The 18,510-nt window shown below is 39.4% G+C and overlaps 1 protein-coding gene across 2 annotated transcripts in view; it reads right to left on the bottom strand.

Moving 5' to 3' along the window:
• Window positions 1-18,510, bottom strand: part of XPO1 (exportin 1) — a 50,790-nt gene that overhangs the window by 20,226 nt on the left and 12,054 nt on the right. For both annotated transcript variants that reach the window (XM_042447468.1, XM_042447474.1), the window contains 7 exons: window positions 15,638-15,710; window positions 3,000-3,061; window positions 2,807-2,851; window positions 2,543-2,724; window positions 2,011-2,059; window positions 1,805-1,924; window positions 1,570-1,698 (listed from right to left, as the gene is read on the bottom strand). In XM_042447468.1, coding sequence (XP_042303402.1) covers window positions 1,570-1,698; window positions 1,805-1,924; window positions 2,011-2,059; window positions 2,543-2,724; window positions 2,807-2,851; window positions 3,000-3,061; window positions 15,638-15,710 — 660 coding nt within the window. The remainder of the gene's footprint in view (window positions 1-1,569; window positions 1,699-1,804; window positions 1,925-2,010; window positions 2,060-2,542; window positions 2,725-2,806; window positions 2,852-2,999; window positions 3,062-15,637; window positions 15,711-18,510) is intronic.

The following is an 18,510-nucleotide window of genomic DNA, read 5'->3' as shown; positions in this document are numbered from 1 at the left end:
TTCATGCCTTAGTTACCTCTCGATTAGACTACTGTGAGAGGCTGCCCTTGAGAAATATTTGGAAGATGCAGCTAGTGCAAAATCCAGCAGCCAGGCTAGTTTCAGATGTGTGTTTAAAAACCATATAACACCATCCCTGCAAAAACGACACTGACTTTCAATTTGCTTACGAGATCAATTCAAGGTGCTGGTGTTGACCTACAAAACCCTAAACGACTTGGGCCTGCCTCTTCCCATTTGAGTATCCTAACACCTCTTGAGGTTGCTGGGTACATGTAACAGAACTTTCTCTGTAGCAGTGCCTCTAAAGATGTTAGGCTGGCCCCATCTCTCTAAACTTCTTGTGAGCAGCCAAAACAGTGCTGTGCTGTGCTGCATGGTATTCAATTATTGAAATTGCTGTTTTAGCTGTTTCAAACCTGACTTCTAGGATTATTTTAAGACTGCTTTAAAGAGTTTTTTAAAAGAATACTTTAATGTATTTTAAAAATGTTTTCATCTTTGTATTGTTTTAATTGGTTTTTATTTGTTCATTGCCCTGTGGGTTGGGTGACGATACAGAAATTCTTCAGATAAATAAATAAAGAAAACTGGAGTTCTGCATTACAATTAGGGAAAACTCAAAGCGAGTAAATTAAAAAAAATCCCAGGCATGCAAAACACCAGTATTACAACTACCATAGCACTACAAAGCAGTACCATTTAAAATCCTTCCCCCTGCTCAAAAAAAACACTAATATAATAGCAAAAAAAATAAATCACAACTACATTTAGGCAGTTACCCTAATATAAAGGTTCAATTACATACTTTGGCTTGCTTTTCTCTAGACTGTAGCCATAAATAGTTCCACTGAGATCAATGGGATTTCAGCCCACATGCAAGTCCTACCAATTTCTGTGGAACTTGGCATACTATCCACAGACACATGCTTAAACATCTGAAATGCAGCGAAGTTACATACAAGATGAGAATACTAGGACATCATACAGTTCATATTCTTTAAGCAACAAGCAAGCAGAATGAAGTATGATCTCTTGCTTGCACCTGAAAATCTGAAATCCAATGAAAAATGGTAACAGAAACTTCTGCATTACACTCCCACAATGGAGGAGGGGAGGGGGCTGCACTCTCAAGCAAATGGGGGTCAGAAGTCCACTGTTCAAAACATTTATATTGAATTTCAGCCCAAAGCTAAGTTTGTCTTGGTCATGGAGACTGTTCTAACCAGCCAGTTCATAGCTCTCTGCTAGAACTGCCATTTTGCACAGCTTTTAAGAAGACTTGCCGTTTGACTGAGTTGACCCATTATTTCATTTCCTGTACTTTATTTAAGGAGAACAGCATGCCTTCTTCCTCTGCTGCCTGGACGCTGGCACACCTGAGCTGAATCAACTAGTTTATATTAAAAAGCACAAGCTACTCTAATCTAGTTTGGAGGGTTAATAAAAAACCTTGTGAAAAACTGCTTTAGAAAATACAGTACACTAGTAGCTTGTTCAGTGAGGGAACTGAAACTTGATATCCATTTGTAAATCAGAAGGCTCAACACTGTACCAATTCAAAGTTACCTGTTTCAGCTGCATCATGGTCAAGGTAAAGAGCGTGACGAACTGTTCCTCATACTGACTTACACTGACACCAGCAATTTCTGTGAGGCACTTCAAGGAGACATTTCGGAACATAGGGACATTTAAAAACTATACAGGGAGAAAAAGAGTTAGTTACAATATAAACTCTACTTAACTGCAGCCAAAATCTCAGGTTTCTTCTCAGCAGGTTACTTAGTTTAGAGGAAATACTCACTTTATATATTAGTGTGCTGATTAGCTTGGTCTCAAAAATATAGCCCAGTGGAATCCAATTGAGGAATCGAAGCAAGGTTTCTAATGTGGCATGAACCAGTGGAGCATTCTGAGAGTTTTCCTGTTAACCAAACTACATGTAAGCAGTCTGACATTTACAATTAAGTGAAAAGTTTATAAATAAGATTATACTGTGAACAAACTCACCATCACAAACTGACACAACTGAAATATCTGTGAGAACTCATTGCACATGCTAGAAGGAAAAAATAAAAGGGAAATTCAGTCTCTACCATATGTACCTCATGCAACTGCTAATACTCCTTCCTGTATTGTTCAAGGAGGGTTGGAAAACTCATGACCAACAAGATGCATTTGCCTCTGCTGCTGAATTCAACAACAACACATTTTCATTTAAGAACAGGGATTATGGGAAGCCAACACCATCTTTCTCAGGGAGAACTGTGGTTTGACGCCTTCTTTTTAAAGAAAACCTTACCGTTTTTGCTAGCACAGATGCAGCCCCCAATGTGCCTGGGAGACAACAGCCCATACCTGCTCAAAAGGCATTTTAGAGTAGTTCAAACCAATAACAACTAATTACTAAGTAGTAATTCAAACAAAAGCAGGAATATGTAACATGCACAGCTTCACTGAACTAAAGCTAGGCAAATGTATGCAACACAAAAATTAGTGATTAGAACAGAGAAGCACAACAGCTTATGAGAAAGTCACTTGCCTGTCCTTCAAGTGTTTGGCTTTCACTTGGGTTATCTGCCCACTGGAAAAGTCAAAAACCTCTTCACTTAGCAGCTTTAAGATTACCATGTTATTCTGGCAAAGGCTCTCACTTGTCCTGCTAGCCCCCACTATGTCACTGATGAATGTTGGCCAGTGTTTTGGCCATTCTTGTTTTAGTATCTGCAAAGCATGAAAACCACAACATTAGCTTTTGTAAGACTCAACTATTACAGCATTTTTAAAGGCCAGGGATTTAATTTACCTGAACAAGAATCATGTTTAACTTCCCAATGTATACCTTCTCTTTCTGGAAGGAAAAAGGAAGAATGTTACACCTTATTTTATCACAAAGGAGCCCACTTTATCATTCCCTAAAAAAACAAAACAAAACAAAACAAAACCCAAACCAAACCAAAAAAAAAAAAAAAAAAAACCCCACCACACAACTCACTCACTTCAACACATGCTGGATCAGATGAAGTCTTGATAATTAAGCCAACTACATATTTTTTGATACCTAGAAAAGATTAAAAATTGTTACTTATAAACACTATCAATTGCTGAATAAAGACAGCAATTGTGACAATATTCAATTATTAACAAGACAAATATTAAACATCATCACCCAATGTATACCTGCAAAACTAAACGGAACTTTCCAAAAACTGAATACTGCCTCATTATGTAGCTCACAGAAATATTTGTTACACATAGTAATTAATGGAATGTAGGGTAATAAGTCCAAGAAGGATCCACCATGGGTCCCTCATAAGGAGAAAGGAAGGATAAAATTGAATAAATTGACCTCCTCTGAATGTTCACTCTCCAGTTGGAAATTGTCGTTTTTAATGGTATTTTAAGGTGAGAGGGAGATAGGGAATTGGATATTATATGTTTTCCTATGTTTTTACTTGTGGTTTGTTGTGTTTTATTTTTATTGTTCTTATGTTTGTTGTTACCTGCCTCGATCCAATACAGGGAGAGGCAGGATACAAATAAATTATTATTATTATTATTATTATTATTATTATTATTACCCAAGGCAAAAATAGAATCATAGAGTTGGAAGAGACCACTAGGGCCATCCAGTCCAACCCCCTGCCATGCAGGAAATCCAAATCAAAGCATCCCCGACAGATGGCCATCCAGCCTCCGTTTGAAGACCTCCAAGGAGGGAGACCCCACTACACTCTGAAGGTGTGTGTTCCACTGTCGAACAGCCCTTACTGTCAGGAAGTTCCTCCTAATGTTGAGGTGGAATCTCTTTTCCTTCAGCTTGCATCCATTGCTCCTGGTCCTGTTCTCTAGAGCAGCAGAAAACAAGCTTGCTCGCTCCTCAATGTGACATCCCTTCAAATATTTAAACAGGGCTATCATATCACCTCTTAACCTTCTCTTCTCCAGGCTAAACATACCCAGCTCCCTGAGTCGTTCCTGATAGGGCATGGTTTCCAGACCCAGACCCAGCAAATAATGCTGAAATTCTCCAGGGTATTAGGTTACTTTCCAGCTAACACAATTTAGGATTGGAGAACAGAGTAAGCACAAACTGCAGCTTACACTTCTCTTGCACTTGGTCGACTTGCACAATAGGTCCACTGAGATAAAAGGCAGATTCTTCTTTTGCACTGTATCATCATTTGACTGGTATGTAATAAATGACCCTTGGCTTGGAGAAACACTACCCTATGACCACCGAGTTTCACTTAGATATTTTATGCTTTCCAGACACATGCGCTCCTAAAGTTATGAATCATTATAATATTTTACCAAGCATAATTCAGACTCCCTTCCCCCCGCATTTCATATAAATATATTTTGATCTGCCTCATTCACTAGCTCTGGGTGAGAGAAAATTCTGGCTGCTTACTTATCTAAGAAATCCATTGGGTTTTTTTTGCCTTTGCATTTTGTGTATATTTAAAAAAATGAGAACAAGCATTTTCATCTCATTCATTACTCAAACCCAGGTACTAACACAGTCACAACAGTTTCACTGGTTAGTGACCACAGAACTTTTCAGGCCATTTTCCATCTTGGCCCCTGGGATCTGGAACAACCTTCCCGAGGAGCTCCGCACCGCCACCTCCCTGGATCTTTTTAAAAAGAGACTGAAGACCTTTTTGTTTCATCAATCCTTCCCTGATGTTCCGTGATATGTGTGGCCCCCCCTGTATGATTAACATCTTCGAGTATATTGCTGGCTTGGTTTAATGTTGATTTTATGTATACTGTGCACTGTTTTCTAAGTTTTAATTATCTATTGCAATTTTTATCTTGTATTGTATTGTCATTGCAATTGTTGTACACCGCTGTGATCGAATGGAATTTATAATCAGGGTAGGAATCTTTTTAAAATATTTAGGAGTCTAGATTTATTTTTTTTAAATGCAGCTCCCATAATTCCACAGTCCCACACTATTTACTGCCTATGCTGGCAGAGCCCATGAGCAAACCCCTCTTCTCTTCACCTTGTTGTACAATTTAACCTGGTCTTCGGACAGAAAATGAACCCATGAAGCATCCAATAGAGAAAGTGGTGTAATAGTGGACTTATTGAGTTACCCTGACACAGACTTTATAAGTACATGACAAAGAGGTATAGTTTCAAAATGTCCTAAACCTACATGGCTGTATTATAAAATAGCTTGGAACCAACTAGAGGGGAACCAACCCAAGATTTAATCCTAAATCATGGCAAGAACTAGTCTGAGATATCACAATTTTTCAACTGACCAGAAACAGTGTAAATATAAAAACATGTGAATGTAAAAATGCCATGCAAGTCCAATACAGTCACATTTTATTTCAAGAGTAAATTTCTCAAGAATGAGAGAATTAGTAAAAGGGAACTAGAAAGACAATGTCATTCAACTTAGTCAAATCTCTTCCGAATGTTGGGGATAGTGGTGGTTATACAAAACCACAACAGACAGAATGCAACTGTCAGGCCAAGAACCACCAAGAGTATGAGGTCCAGCACAACTAGCAAGCCCTGTCAAGAAAAATATTAAACAAAAGAAGCTTTTGTTCAGAAATGGAAGTCTCATCCACGAGATGAACAAAAAGGAAAACACCCCTACATAAAAGAAATACAAACTGAAAAAGGGATGCAAAACGAGATTTTGAGGAATGCCCCACCATTATTTGCATGACTATCAAGTAATTAAACTATATATTGAAAGCAGGAAACTGAGCAAGAAGGGCAGTTTGCTGGATTGAACAGGAATTAAAGAGGGTTAAGTCCATGCCAGGGAAGGTGAATGACTTCATGTCTGTTTTTTGAAAATGTAGGCAGATATCCATGTCTGAATTGATATTATCAAAACAAAGGTTTGAGGAACAGAGGCAAACAACAATGACAGGAGATCAAGACCTAAAATATGCAGAACAATCACAGGTCCAGATGGTACTGATCAGAGGACTGTCAAATCTCCTTGAAATATAGAGGTTCTCCTGGTCAACCGTAAAGTTGATAATTTAATCAGGACTTCTCCTGTGCTGGATGGGCCCTGAAATCTCAGGTCTGCAACTTGGGTTTTGTCCTGGACTTAACTCTGAACTTGGATGTCCAGATTTCAGCAATAACCAGGAGTGCGTTTCTACAGCAATAATTAGTGCATCAGCTGCACCTGTTCCTTGAGATGTGGTCAGATTTGACTACGGTGACACATGCCCTGACTGTATCCCATCTGGATTACTCTATTGCATTCTACATGGAGCTGCCTTTGGAAACTGTTTGCAAATCTTCAGCAGGTTCAAGATGTTGCAGCCAGAATGCTGACTAGGGTTAGTTATAGGAAGCATGTAACTCCCTTGTTAAAAGAGCTTCATTGGCTACCAATTTGTTTCCAGGCAAAATCCAAGTGCTGGTCATGACCTATAAAGTCTTATACAGCTTGGGTCCACACTAACTGAAAGGTCTTAAATAAAAAAACCTAAATAAAAAAACATACTTCTATCCTTATAACTAGATTTCATCTGCTACATTCTCATTGTCATTTTTAATTACAAACTGAAAGGGAACTATATTTATCTGAATTTTGACCATCTTTGATGAATGAGCGTTCAAACTGCAGAATAAGATGAACTGAATCCCAGAGTACTGAATGAACCTCCTGACATACTCGCAGAACCACTTGCCATCATTTTTGACAAATCTTGGATAACTAGTGAGGTGCCTGAGGACTGGAGATGGGCAAACATTGTCCCTCTCTTCAAAAAAGGCAAAAAGGTGAGAGGATCCAGGAAACTACAGTCCAGTCATCAATGCCAGCAAAAATGTAATGGATTACACAATAGTTTCTTTGCAAGTATCTTCATGACATAGCAGTGGTTAGTCTAAGCCAGCATAGGTCTGTTCAGAACAAATACTGCTAAACTAACATTATATTTTTTAAAAATGAGGTCATTAGTTTAGTAGATCAGGAGAATGGATGAAATTTATTTGGATTTCAACAAATTATTTGATAAGGTTTCCCGTGATATTTTGATTAGGAAACGGTCTAAATGTTTAATAGATGGAAACACTCTCAGATGGTTTCCATTAATTGTTTGGAAAAACGTACTCAAAGAATTGTCATTGGTGGCTGTGCTTCAAAGCGGAAGAAGGTCTCAAGTGCAGTACCTAGAGCAGACACTCTTTCATATTTTTATCAATTATTTACATCAAGGGATGAAGGGAATCTTTATCAAATTTAAAGATGAATGCAAAACTGGGAGGGGTAGCTAACACACTGGATAGGAACAGAATTCAAAAGGACTGCAATAAATTAGAAAACTGAGCTGAAATTAATAAAATGAAATTCAACAGAGACAAATGCAAAATTCTACATCTAGGTGACAAAAATCAAATGCACAGGTATAGGATGGTGACACTTGATTCAACAGTACTACATGAGAAAAGGACTTTAGGATTACAGTTGATCATTAATTGAACATGAGCCAGTAGTAGATACAGCAAGAAAGGAAAATGTCATTTTAGCCTGTATTAATAGAAACACAGGTTCTTTACAGACCGCCGAAATACGGCGGCCTGCCAGCGCTGCTCTTTGCTGCGCGAGGGAGTTGCTGTGTGCAAACCGCGCGACTCCCTCACGCAGCAAAAAAGGAGCTCCAAAATGGAGCTCCTTCTCGCGGCGCGGCTATGAAGCCGTGAAGCGCCACTGGTGCACTCGTGGCATCATAGCCGCTGCGACACATGCGGAAGCACAGCGTCTGCTACGTAAAAATGGCGGCGGCCGTCCGGAACGGCTGTCATCATTTTTTACGCGCTCTGCGCGTACTTTAATGGCGGTGTGTAACCCGCCATAGTTTCCAAGCTGACAGAAGTAACAGTGCCGCTATATTCGGCATTGGTCAGGCCTCATTTGGATTACTGCATTCAGTTCTGGGCACCTCATTTTAGGAAGGAAGGTTATACACAAGTTGAGGTAGATTCAGAGAAGGGCAATGAGAATGAAAAGAGACATGGAGAACAAAACTTATGAGGAATAGTTGAATGAGCTGAATATGGTCAACTTGGTGAAGAGAAGACCGAGGGATGACATGATCACACCCCCAGAATGTTCTTCCAAATGTTGCGGTGGAGTCTCTTTTCCTGGCTATCATGTCTTCTCAATGAAACCAATTGCCTAGAGAGGTCACCTTCTCTAGATGTATTAAAAAAGAGGCTGTGCAGCTACCTGTTGGGATGCTCTAGCTTGAGATCCTCCATTGAGCAAGGGGTTGGATCCAATGGCCCATAAGGATCCTTCCAACTCTCTGTTTCTACATGAGAATACATGCAAGTGATCATATCTGAGCACAAATGCACAATTAATTTCTTTTATAAGGCTAGAAATGTAAGATTTTGCTGTTTGTAATCAAGTTAGTTTTAACAACTTTGTATAGGAGAGCTGCTAGAAATTTAGTGGATTGTTAATTATTAAATCCACTTCCACAGGAAAGTGATACCCACCAACATGCATGTTGTTAAAAGCTGATTAGATATATTCATGGAGTATTAGGCTATCAATAGCTACTAGACATGGCCGTGCAGCCTCTAGTGCCAGAGTCCTTATACCAGTTACAGTGGTACCTCGGGATACGAAATACCCAGGTTACGAAATTTTCGGGATACGAAAAAATCCCATTGGAAATCATTGTTCCGGGTTACGAATGTTTTTTCGGGTTACGAAGAAAATTTTTGGTGCTTTTTTCGGCTTTTTCGCACGAAACGCGGCTTTTCCCCATTAGCGCCTATGGCAATTCGGCTTACAAAGGCTTTTCAGGTTACGAAAGCGGCCGCGGAACGAATTACTTTCGTAACCCGAGGCACCACTGTATTAGAGAAAATAAGATGAGAAGGTGCTATAGTTCTCATGGCATGCTCCTGGTCTTTTAAGATGCACCAAGTTGGCCACCGTGGGAACAAAAAACTGGATTAAATAGACCTTTAAATTGATCTAACAGGACTCTTTTTTGTTCTTTCCCTTCTTATTTTCCCTACAACCATCTTTTGTCATGTTCCATAGTTCATAACGTTCCTCCTCACCTGCTTTTCTCCTCATTCATCTCCATTCATACACTCCACCTTCCTTTCCTAACTATCACAACAGCAGTGTTTCATCAATATAACAGCAGTTAGCAAGCAGAAACACAAGCAACAAAATGTTGATGAACACGTTCTTTACTGTAGGGCCCCAAACATCCCAATGTGGGAACAAGATACTGATAAAGAGATCTACAGTGAGCCCACGCCATACTCGCGTTCGCTATAGGCAGCTTCCAGCTTACGCAGAAGCCGCTGGGCGAGTGGGAGAGCGGTGCACATACACGGCCATGCAGCATGCACGAGCCCCATTATATCTACTATAACATGGTTTTTGCCTTATGTGGGTGGTGGTGTGGAACGGCCCCCTGCGTAAGGCAAGGGCAATCTGTATATTTACAGAATATGTACCCTCTCATGCTGTACTACAACTGTTACTTGTCAGTGTGTTTATTATTATTATACTTTATATAGCGCTGTAGATTTACACAGCGCTGTACATACAAACAATAAAATCGATAAAAATGAAACCTGCCAATGACGTACATTCTACAAAAATATATAAAACAATAGATAATAATATAAGATAGAATGAGATAAAAAACACCAAATATCAAATGTTTGTCTTCAAAGAAGTAACTCTAAGCATTACACAGGGGAAGTATTATATTTATAGGCCCTTTTGTCAGTTTTTAAATTCTGCCACGATCCTACTTGAACACATACATAAGTATACACTTAGCAAACTTCCAGACCTGTTTATAAGTAGACTGCAGCTTTAATAGCAATAGCATTTACATTACAGCTTATCAGTAAACTTAGCACTCTAAGCAGTTTACAATTGTCCCCAACAAGCAGGGTACTGATTTCACTGAACTACGAAAGGATAGAAGTCTGAGTCAACCTGGAGCCCTCTAGGATTGAACTCACAATGTTGTGGCTGCAATACTTGCTTTCAGCCACTGTGCCACTAGGCCTCCAAAAGGCATTGGCAATTTTATACAGCGCGCCCACAACATACGCAACTTTAACCTTACACGGAAGGTTAAGCCGCTGGGGAATGAATGGTGTGTGCACCTGTGGCGCACGTGCCAAACATGGAAGCGCTTCCCCATTTCAACCAATGGGGTTTGAGCTTACCCATTTTCCCCCATACATGGGGCGGAGGGCGGAATGGATCCTCCCGCGTATGGAGAGGGCCCACTGTATATGAATGCTAGAGTACTGCTGGCATTAGGACAAAAGCAGAGAGCTTACTGTCTTGCCGTTAAAGGGAAAATGCTAGAAAAAAGATTATAAGAAAAACCTTTTGAGAAAAAATCATTATACTTCAATATCTAAGGAAAATTTTTCCTGTATGCAGCAGATTCCCCCCCTTTAAAAAAAACGCTGTCCTACTGTGTCCTACTCTTGCCTAAGGCAAGAGTGTGTGAATTCTGCTGTACAAATGTTAAACCTAAGTATTTTAACCTGCAGAATAGTTAATTCCCAAGAAATAAAAGAATGAAAATGCAACTGTGATCCTAAAGTGCCCACAAGGACAGTGGCCAGCTGTGTCTGACGAACTGTTCAAGACACACCTTATTCCAGTCTGCCTCCACTGGGGATAAACTAATTTTAACTGCATCTTTATATCAAATTTAATCTTGCAATAATTCCCAAAACTAAAATACGAGTAGAGGTAATATGCTCAAAACAGAACAGTGATGCACACAAAGAACAAGTTGGCAGTCCTTTCAAGTATTCTAAAACAGAAGTTTGACTATATCATACTATATCATTCACACAAAATAATTTGCATTATGTATTTGAAGTGCACCCCCTCCCCACTACTTGAGTTTTGAGAACATCTGAATAAATTCAGTTACACAGTTCAAGGAGGAAAGGGAGATGGCTGGCCAGGGCAAGGGAATTTAAGGCCCAAACACACAGGCCAAAATAAAGCTGCTTCAGGTCACTTTGTAAGGTATGCTGTTTAAATGACACACACATTTTAAGAAGCCAGAAGCTGTGTCAAAGCTGCGCTCCAGTCCTTCGGACTGGAGCGCGGCTTTGGTGTAGCTTCCGGTCTCTTAGGACACATGCGTCATTGAAATAGCATACCTCCAAAGTGACCCAAAGCAGCTTTATTTTGGCCTGTCTGTTTGGGCCCTCAGTGTGAAAATAAATCCATTTGCTTCATATACACTTTCTAAACATAGCCTGATGGTAATTGTATACATAACATTTTAAAATAGTTTTGTGCATGAAACAAAGTTTGTGTACAATGAACACGTGAAAAGCAAAGGTGTCACTATCTCAGCCACCCATGTGGACAACAGTAAAATTGGAAAAATGTGTCCTGTGAGGGAGAAGTCTTCCTGACAGCATGATAAAAATACGACGGATACAGAAAATCAAAGTGTGATTCAAACAGATTTTGTTTTGTAATTAAATACTGTATCTAAAAAAGACCAATACATAGTGATATTTCTGGGCACTGCCACTTTACCACAATGAAAGAAGACTTGGTATACATTATCAATCCAATGACACTGGAGCAACACTCCTCAGTTCCATTTTGATATGATACAAAAACTTTGAAGCAGGAATTTTTAAGTTTATTTCAACAACTGAAAGTTCATCCGAAACACCTGGGTTGACTTATCAGCGGGTCGATTTAAGTACTGAAGTTTAAATCTTTTCAGAAAAGGAACCATTCTCCTCTGCGTAAAGTGTCAAAACGTGAGCACTCACTGTGTCCTAGGAGCACCTAAACAAAGCATCAACCCCCTCTACTCTCTGCCAGAGCACCACTTCTGATCTTTTGGAATGCTTGGATGGGAAAATGGCAATGGTGGCAGCTCCTTGGCATTTCTCACCAAAGGACCACTGAGAGGAATTGGGCTTTGAAGGATCTGTATGACATTTGTGTATATTTGTTAGCTTTCCTGGCTTAAAATCAGGCAAAATTAGTGCATCAACATTAAAGGCTAATGTAACCACTATTTTCTTTCCTTTTCATCCTTTATGACTGTGTGTATTTTTTAGCCACGCTTGTTCCTGGTCAGCTACCCAACACATTGCAGAACTACGATTTACTGTAGTTCCCTCCTTCATCCATCCAGCCTTTAGGCCGGGCACAGTTAAGCCTACCAAGGTTCTTTCACGTTATTTTCTTTTGCCTCATCCTTTACTTCTTTTGTTGCATGTCCCTATGTATCACTCTTGACTTACACACAGGTCATATCAAAATCCAGTTTTGGCCACATATATATGAGGTTGACTTACAGTTGTGTATATATGGTATTCAATAAAGTAGGATGCATATGTGCTGAGTTAAAAGAGTCTACAGTATGGTAGATATGTGTCCTTTGTGGAGTTACTGGTTGTGTCAAGGCTTCTAATCCCAGTCACTTGTTCCCAACCCTATATACTGGAGGAAGCCATTATGGGCACTATCAGCATCCTGCCAACATTCAGCTGTATTTCTCTTATGTGTCAATCAGTTGGGAAGATCAATGCTGAGGTTCTTTAATGGACTGGATGAGGGCCAGTGAACTGAAATAAAGGTGGTGGTGGTGCAGTGGTTAAATGCCATTACTGCAGCCACATGGTTATGAGTTTATCCCAGGGCTCCAAGGTTGATTCAGCCTTCCATCCTCTCATAGGTCAGTAAATAAGTATCCAGCTTATTGGGGGGCAACTGGCTCACACATTGTAAACTGCTTAGAGTGTTGAGTTCACTGATAAGTAGTACAGAAATGTAAATGGTATTGTTATTTCTTGATAGGTGGCTCCCAGATCCAAGAACCAGTTAACCTGTGCTGAATGAGGTTGCACTCCTCCTGAAGGAACTTCTATGCAGTTCAGGATTAGTCCTGGACCTATATCCATCACTGGAAGCTGAGGTGAACTCTGTTGGTCAGAGTTCCTCTAGTCAGCTTTGACAGGCCTGCCAGGTACTTCTTTCCCAGACAAGAGTAACTGGCTGCAGTAGTTCATGCACTGGTAACTTCCTAATTACACTTCTGCAATGTACTTTAAGAAGGATTGCCCTTGAGGATATGGAAGCTGGGCCTACTGCAACATAGCAGCCAGACCGCTGAGTGGAACATCTTGTAAAAAATCATGATATCAGCTTAACTGTTCTGAATTATTCCTTACAATTTTAAATTTTAATTTTTTTTTTAAAAAAAAACTAATTTGTGTGCTGTCCTGGCACCTTATATGTATTCTCCCAGACCTACAGATATTGTCCCTTCCACTTCTAACAACTGCTTGGACATCTCTCCCACTTCATGAAGCCACTAGTTTGCCTCCTCACACTCATGTATTCTGCCAAATGTTTCCCTGGGTCAGTGCAGCTTCATCTGCAACACTTCAACAGAAAACCATCTCGTACCTCTTCTACCCACAAACATGTGTTTACCACCTTAAGCCTATTTGTTTCAATTTTGTTTTTATTTGGCTTGCCCCTTATCTCAATGGTACTTATCCCAATGCTATTAGTAGTGTGCACAAACACCATGACAAAAATACTTTACCTTGCTTTTCTAAAGAAAAAGTATTCCCAGTACCTTAAGTATCTGAACAATCAAGGGTACTCAGCTTTAGATCCTACCCATCCCTTTACTGCAGACATACAAGCTGATACTCCAGGAAACAGTGTTGACAAGTATTAGATTCATAAAGATTTATTTACAAAATCTTATGTTTTTTGCAGGGAATGTCCAGAACATTTCTAAAATCATCTTTCTCAGCTTCCCTCCCAGATTACAGTATCAAACATTTATTTTTGAGAGCCCCAACCTAATGCAGCCCACCTGTAATCTTATCTGGGCTGAAACAATGTGAATGGGCAGTTATACCGGTTTTGAAGCTTCTAGAGGTGAGTAGTAAGTGTTTAGTTGTAGCTGTCCATAGACAGCAAATAGACACTGTAATGAAAACATGATGCCCTTACTTCTATCCATGGCTGTCAGCAAGTGCTACTCCCTGAAACTGCCACCCTGTTCATCCAGCTTCAAGAGCATTAAAAGCAACAGATATGCTAATGCATCAGATGCATTGTTGATCAAGTACCACTTGGAGCCTTTTGCCACTCTTAGCCCTTTCCCCCATCATACAGCCACTATTTGTTGCAGTTCCATCCTCATCCATCCCTTACGGAGAACACAAAACCGTCGTGCCTCGTGGAATTTTATAAGTTCTTCGGCACTGTTTTCCTTTGCTTCGTCATTTATATCCTTTTGTTAAATGCCTCTAGTTTTAACCATGGCTTATCAACAGGGCATAACAAAATCTGTAATTCTGACCTCAAAACCTGTCCAGGACTTGTACACGAGGTCAATTTATACAAAAGTAGTAATTTGTGTGGTGTTAGGTTCACTTCTATCTCAAGACAGAGGTGACAGTACCACATTCATTCACCCGTAAACTTAAGAGACTTAGGACACACATCTTACAGACTTGTTTTAAACGTAGGATAAAAAGAACGACAGCAATGTCAACATGAAGTTTCAAGCAGTACATTCAAATCTCCAACAACTGCCATTTTTTTTCCTGCTGAATCTTCTGTTCACCTTAGTTTGCCAGCTAACTTTTATGTATAGTGACATCACCTAACTAATGTCCACTCTGTCAGCTCTTGCACTAGCTTGCTAGAGTTGGTACTGCAGTCTGACACTACCTCTTCTGTCAGGCAAAGTTTTTCTACTCAAAGCTTCAATTAAGTAAGCATTAAATTAAGTGTCAAATTTAAACTTTGGACAATGAACCATGCTTAATACAGGAAAAGCACCTCTTGGGTGGAACTGAAGTTAGCCTTACTTAGAATGATCTTCAACACTGAGCCAAGTCTTATTAAAGAATAGTTTATAAATGTGCAACCATCAATTCTATCAGCATTCTCACAGCAAAACCTCTTCATTCCAAAACAAACCTATTCTGCTCACCCCAACTCTCCAAGAGTTGTGCATGGATCAAAGATGACCCTTAACTTAGGTCTCCAGAGTGTTGTCAAAACATACAACTCCATTTTACTGAGGTTTGCTTTTATACATCAATACAGTTCTCAAACTATCAAATCTTAGTATCGCCACTGAAAATTCCTTTGTGGATGTTGAACAGCTGTCTAAATGTAGTATGCTGTGGTAAAAAACAAGGCTGTTTGCTCAAAACATCAAGGACAAGGGTGAGGGTAGAGAAGAGGGAAATAACGATTACAGTTCAGTGGACAAACACAGCTGCTTTAAGCATGGAGCTGAATCTTGCCCATCACATTACCATACAAGCAGCAAGAAATGAAAGAGGTGAAATGGGGATACTGCTACAAGAAGTTTGTTTAAGACTATGTCAGAACACTCATTTTAAGTCTAATCTGTTAATAATTGGAAATCAGATCAAACATTTGAATGTCTCAGCACTTCTTCCATGTGAAGTAACATTTAGAATGTAGGTAACACTATGATACATAATAAATATGGCAAATGTACCAGTGAGGCATCAAATAACATAACATAGTACCATCAATGAACATAAACAATTTTACTAGGAAGGCAATCTGAAACAAGTCTCTACCTTCACACTGGTCTCTTGGAAGAATTTTCCATCTTGTTTTTATCACGTTTTCTAAGATCTGCAGGCCATAATACTGAAAATTGGAGAAATGAAATATGTGAGTATGCTGGATAACTAACAGCATCATTCAGGATTCTCATTCGAGCTGACATCATTGACACTTAACATCTAAGATTAAGTTGGTTAAACACAAGACTATTCACCCATTTACTGAGTTTCTCCCATGCATTTTTCTCATTTTATCCTTTGCTATTCTAAAAATCCTGCTGTTTGATCAGGATCACTCCAGAAGGGGAAAGAAAAATGTTTTGGAGAGCCAAATGATTTTATCTGTAAGGGGGGAAAATAGCAGTCACATAAAAATACACAACCTAAATGACTGCTCTCATAAGTTCATGTATACAAATGAGTTTAGCAACTTGGATGTGTATGGGCTTTCTGACTTTGGAATTGTTAACATTGGGACTTAACATTAGAACTACTAAAACTTTCTGAAAAAGTACAGCCTACACTTCACTGATGTTATTTAAGGAACAGCAAGACAACTTGAGTTTACTTTAAGGTACAACATTCTCTTCCCTGAAGCAGCTATCTCTCTCTTTCAAAATTAGCTTTCATGTTCAGTCAAAAGTTCATCAATCCCATATATACCCTGGACTTGTTTTACCTTTCAGGTAAGCCTATCAAAGCTTGAATCAAAAACTATATTTTGTAGGAAATCAGAAACACTCTTCAACCCATTTTATTCCTTTTATCTCAACTTACAAGATGTCTTCTATGACAGTATGTATTAAATTACTGACATTATTAAAAGCAAGACCACAGAAAGAGGAGCAAAATGGGTAAAAGAGGTATAGCATTCCCTTTAGTCAGAAACTGTGGAGAGAAGTGAAGAGGCAATACCTGAAAGGCAAAAATTTGTTTTGAGTGATAAAATGGCTGGTCAAGATTTGGTTCAGAATAAAAGTTCTCTTTCAAGACTGTTAGTGTCTACGCAGAGTAGAGTAACTAGAATTTCAGCCAAAGGGATCATGTAAGCCTCATTTTGAAAAAGCAGCACAATGTAGACTGTCCCAAACTACATTGTACACTCTTTGAGACTAATTTCAGTTTTCTTCATACTTCCTTCCTATTTTCCCTTGATTTTAGTGTCTTTTGAGTTTGTAGACCCACACAGAAATTTACACACTCGCAAAGGCATCTCTGGTCTTCACAAGCTAGTTTCCAAGATGAAATTTTCAGTCAGAAGTTGTAACCTCAACATGTTACTTGTGAAAGGTGGGAAAGACTATCATTTGTAGCTGTTTGTTTCTTTAGAAGATCTCTTACTGCTAAAGAACTATGCTTAAAACTGAACAGCAGGCTTCCTCCTCAGCAATGGGAACCAGTGCCAAAGAAACAGCAAGCAAAGCTCTGGCAGTGTGTAAGGTTTTCTTCTCTCTTCTCCAACCCCCAAATGCACATAACTTCTTTGTTTTGTGGCCTAAATCTCAAGCGAACAAACATTTCTACTGAACACTGGTGGCATTCATGAAGCTGCTCTGAATAGGTTCCCAAGTTGTCCAGCAGCAATCAGAACAGTGTGTGCACCACATCTGCACAACAGGATGGACATAACAGGATTTCACACCCAGAACTCTCAATAATCAATACTATGCAGTGATACACAAGCCACTACAAGAGCCCTGCTTACCCTAATGTTAGTTCCACTTGGGGCTAATCTGGCTTCTAGAATGGGTTTACATCACTGGAGAGGATACAATTCATTTGCACAACTAAGGTGATCTAACAGTTTCAGGACCAAAAAGTTATATTTTCAGAGACAAAGTGTTACCAAGATATACCTGTACTCAAAAGGCTGAAAAGAACTCAGATTTACAACTACCTTATTCACAACCTGCAGCTAGTCCCTAGGGAAGCTAAAGGGCAGGGCATGTATGCATTCTTTCTTTCTGAATCTTATGGAAGAAACTTATGAGTGTTAATTCTGGTTAAAGTTTCCTATGGACACACACCAACAGTTTCACTGATACATTTTCTTTGCCTCATTCTTTTGGTGTTTTATATTTCGGTGTTCATTTTCTTATTCTATTTCTACTTCACTAATTTCCTGATTAAGGAAAGTCAGAATGAACATAAAGAGCTGTCATCAATTCAGACCTAAGTCCCTTTCCTTCAATATTATCTACTGTGACTGGCAGAAGTCAATAAGGACTTGGATGTGTGGTTATTTCAAAGCAAGGTTATCCAAGTTGCTTTCAACAGGAGACACCACAGTGTGAAATCCAGCATTATACAGTGGTGCCTCGGGTTACGAAATTAATTCGTTCCGCCATTCCTTTCGTAACCCGAAAATTTCGTAACCCGAAATACTCCGTTAGCACTGGAAAGCCTATAGCAGCATTTGAATTTCGCGCCGAAATGAATTTCGTAACCCGAAAAATATTTCGTAACCCGAAACAGTTTTTGCCAATCCGACTTTTTCGTATCCCGGAAATTTCGTAACGCGATCATTTCGTATCCCGAGGCACCACTGTACAAGCAAACTTGCTTATGAAATAGGACTCCCCCATTTCTCATCCCTTCTGAAATATGTCTTTCCTCAACTTCAACATCTCATCCAAGAGTTCCCAATCCTCTGTGCTAGGAAGTAAAGGGGATACAGTATAGGTCTTCTGACTGTTTGCACTGAGAAATGTTACTCTTTTTGAGAGAAAGATCACTGAATAGCTCGCCAAATCTTTGCTTTCCGCTGGCAAAGCCATGCATACTGACTTACAGCATCTTTCCTAACAGCCCACCATTAATCAAAACACACTACACTTAACAAAGGTTCAGTGATACATGCAGTCTATCTTCTTCCTACCCGTGTA

This window comes from Sceloporus undulatus, chromosome 1 (genome assembly GCF_019175285.1).
Source record: "Sceloporus undulatus isolate JIND9_A2432 ecotype Alabama chromosome 1, SceUnd_v1.1, whole genome shotgun sequence".
Classification (NCBI taxonomy): Eukaryota; Metazoa; Chordata; class Lepidosauria; order Squamata; family Phrynosomatidae; genus Sceloporus; species Sceloporus undulatus.
Note: the sequence above shows the minus strand (reverse complement) of the source record. Positions and strands in the feature narration are given on the sequence as shown.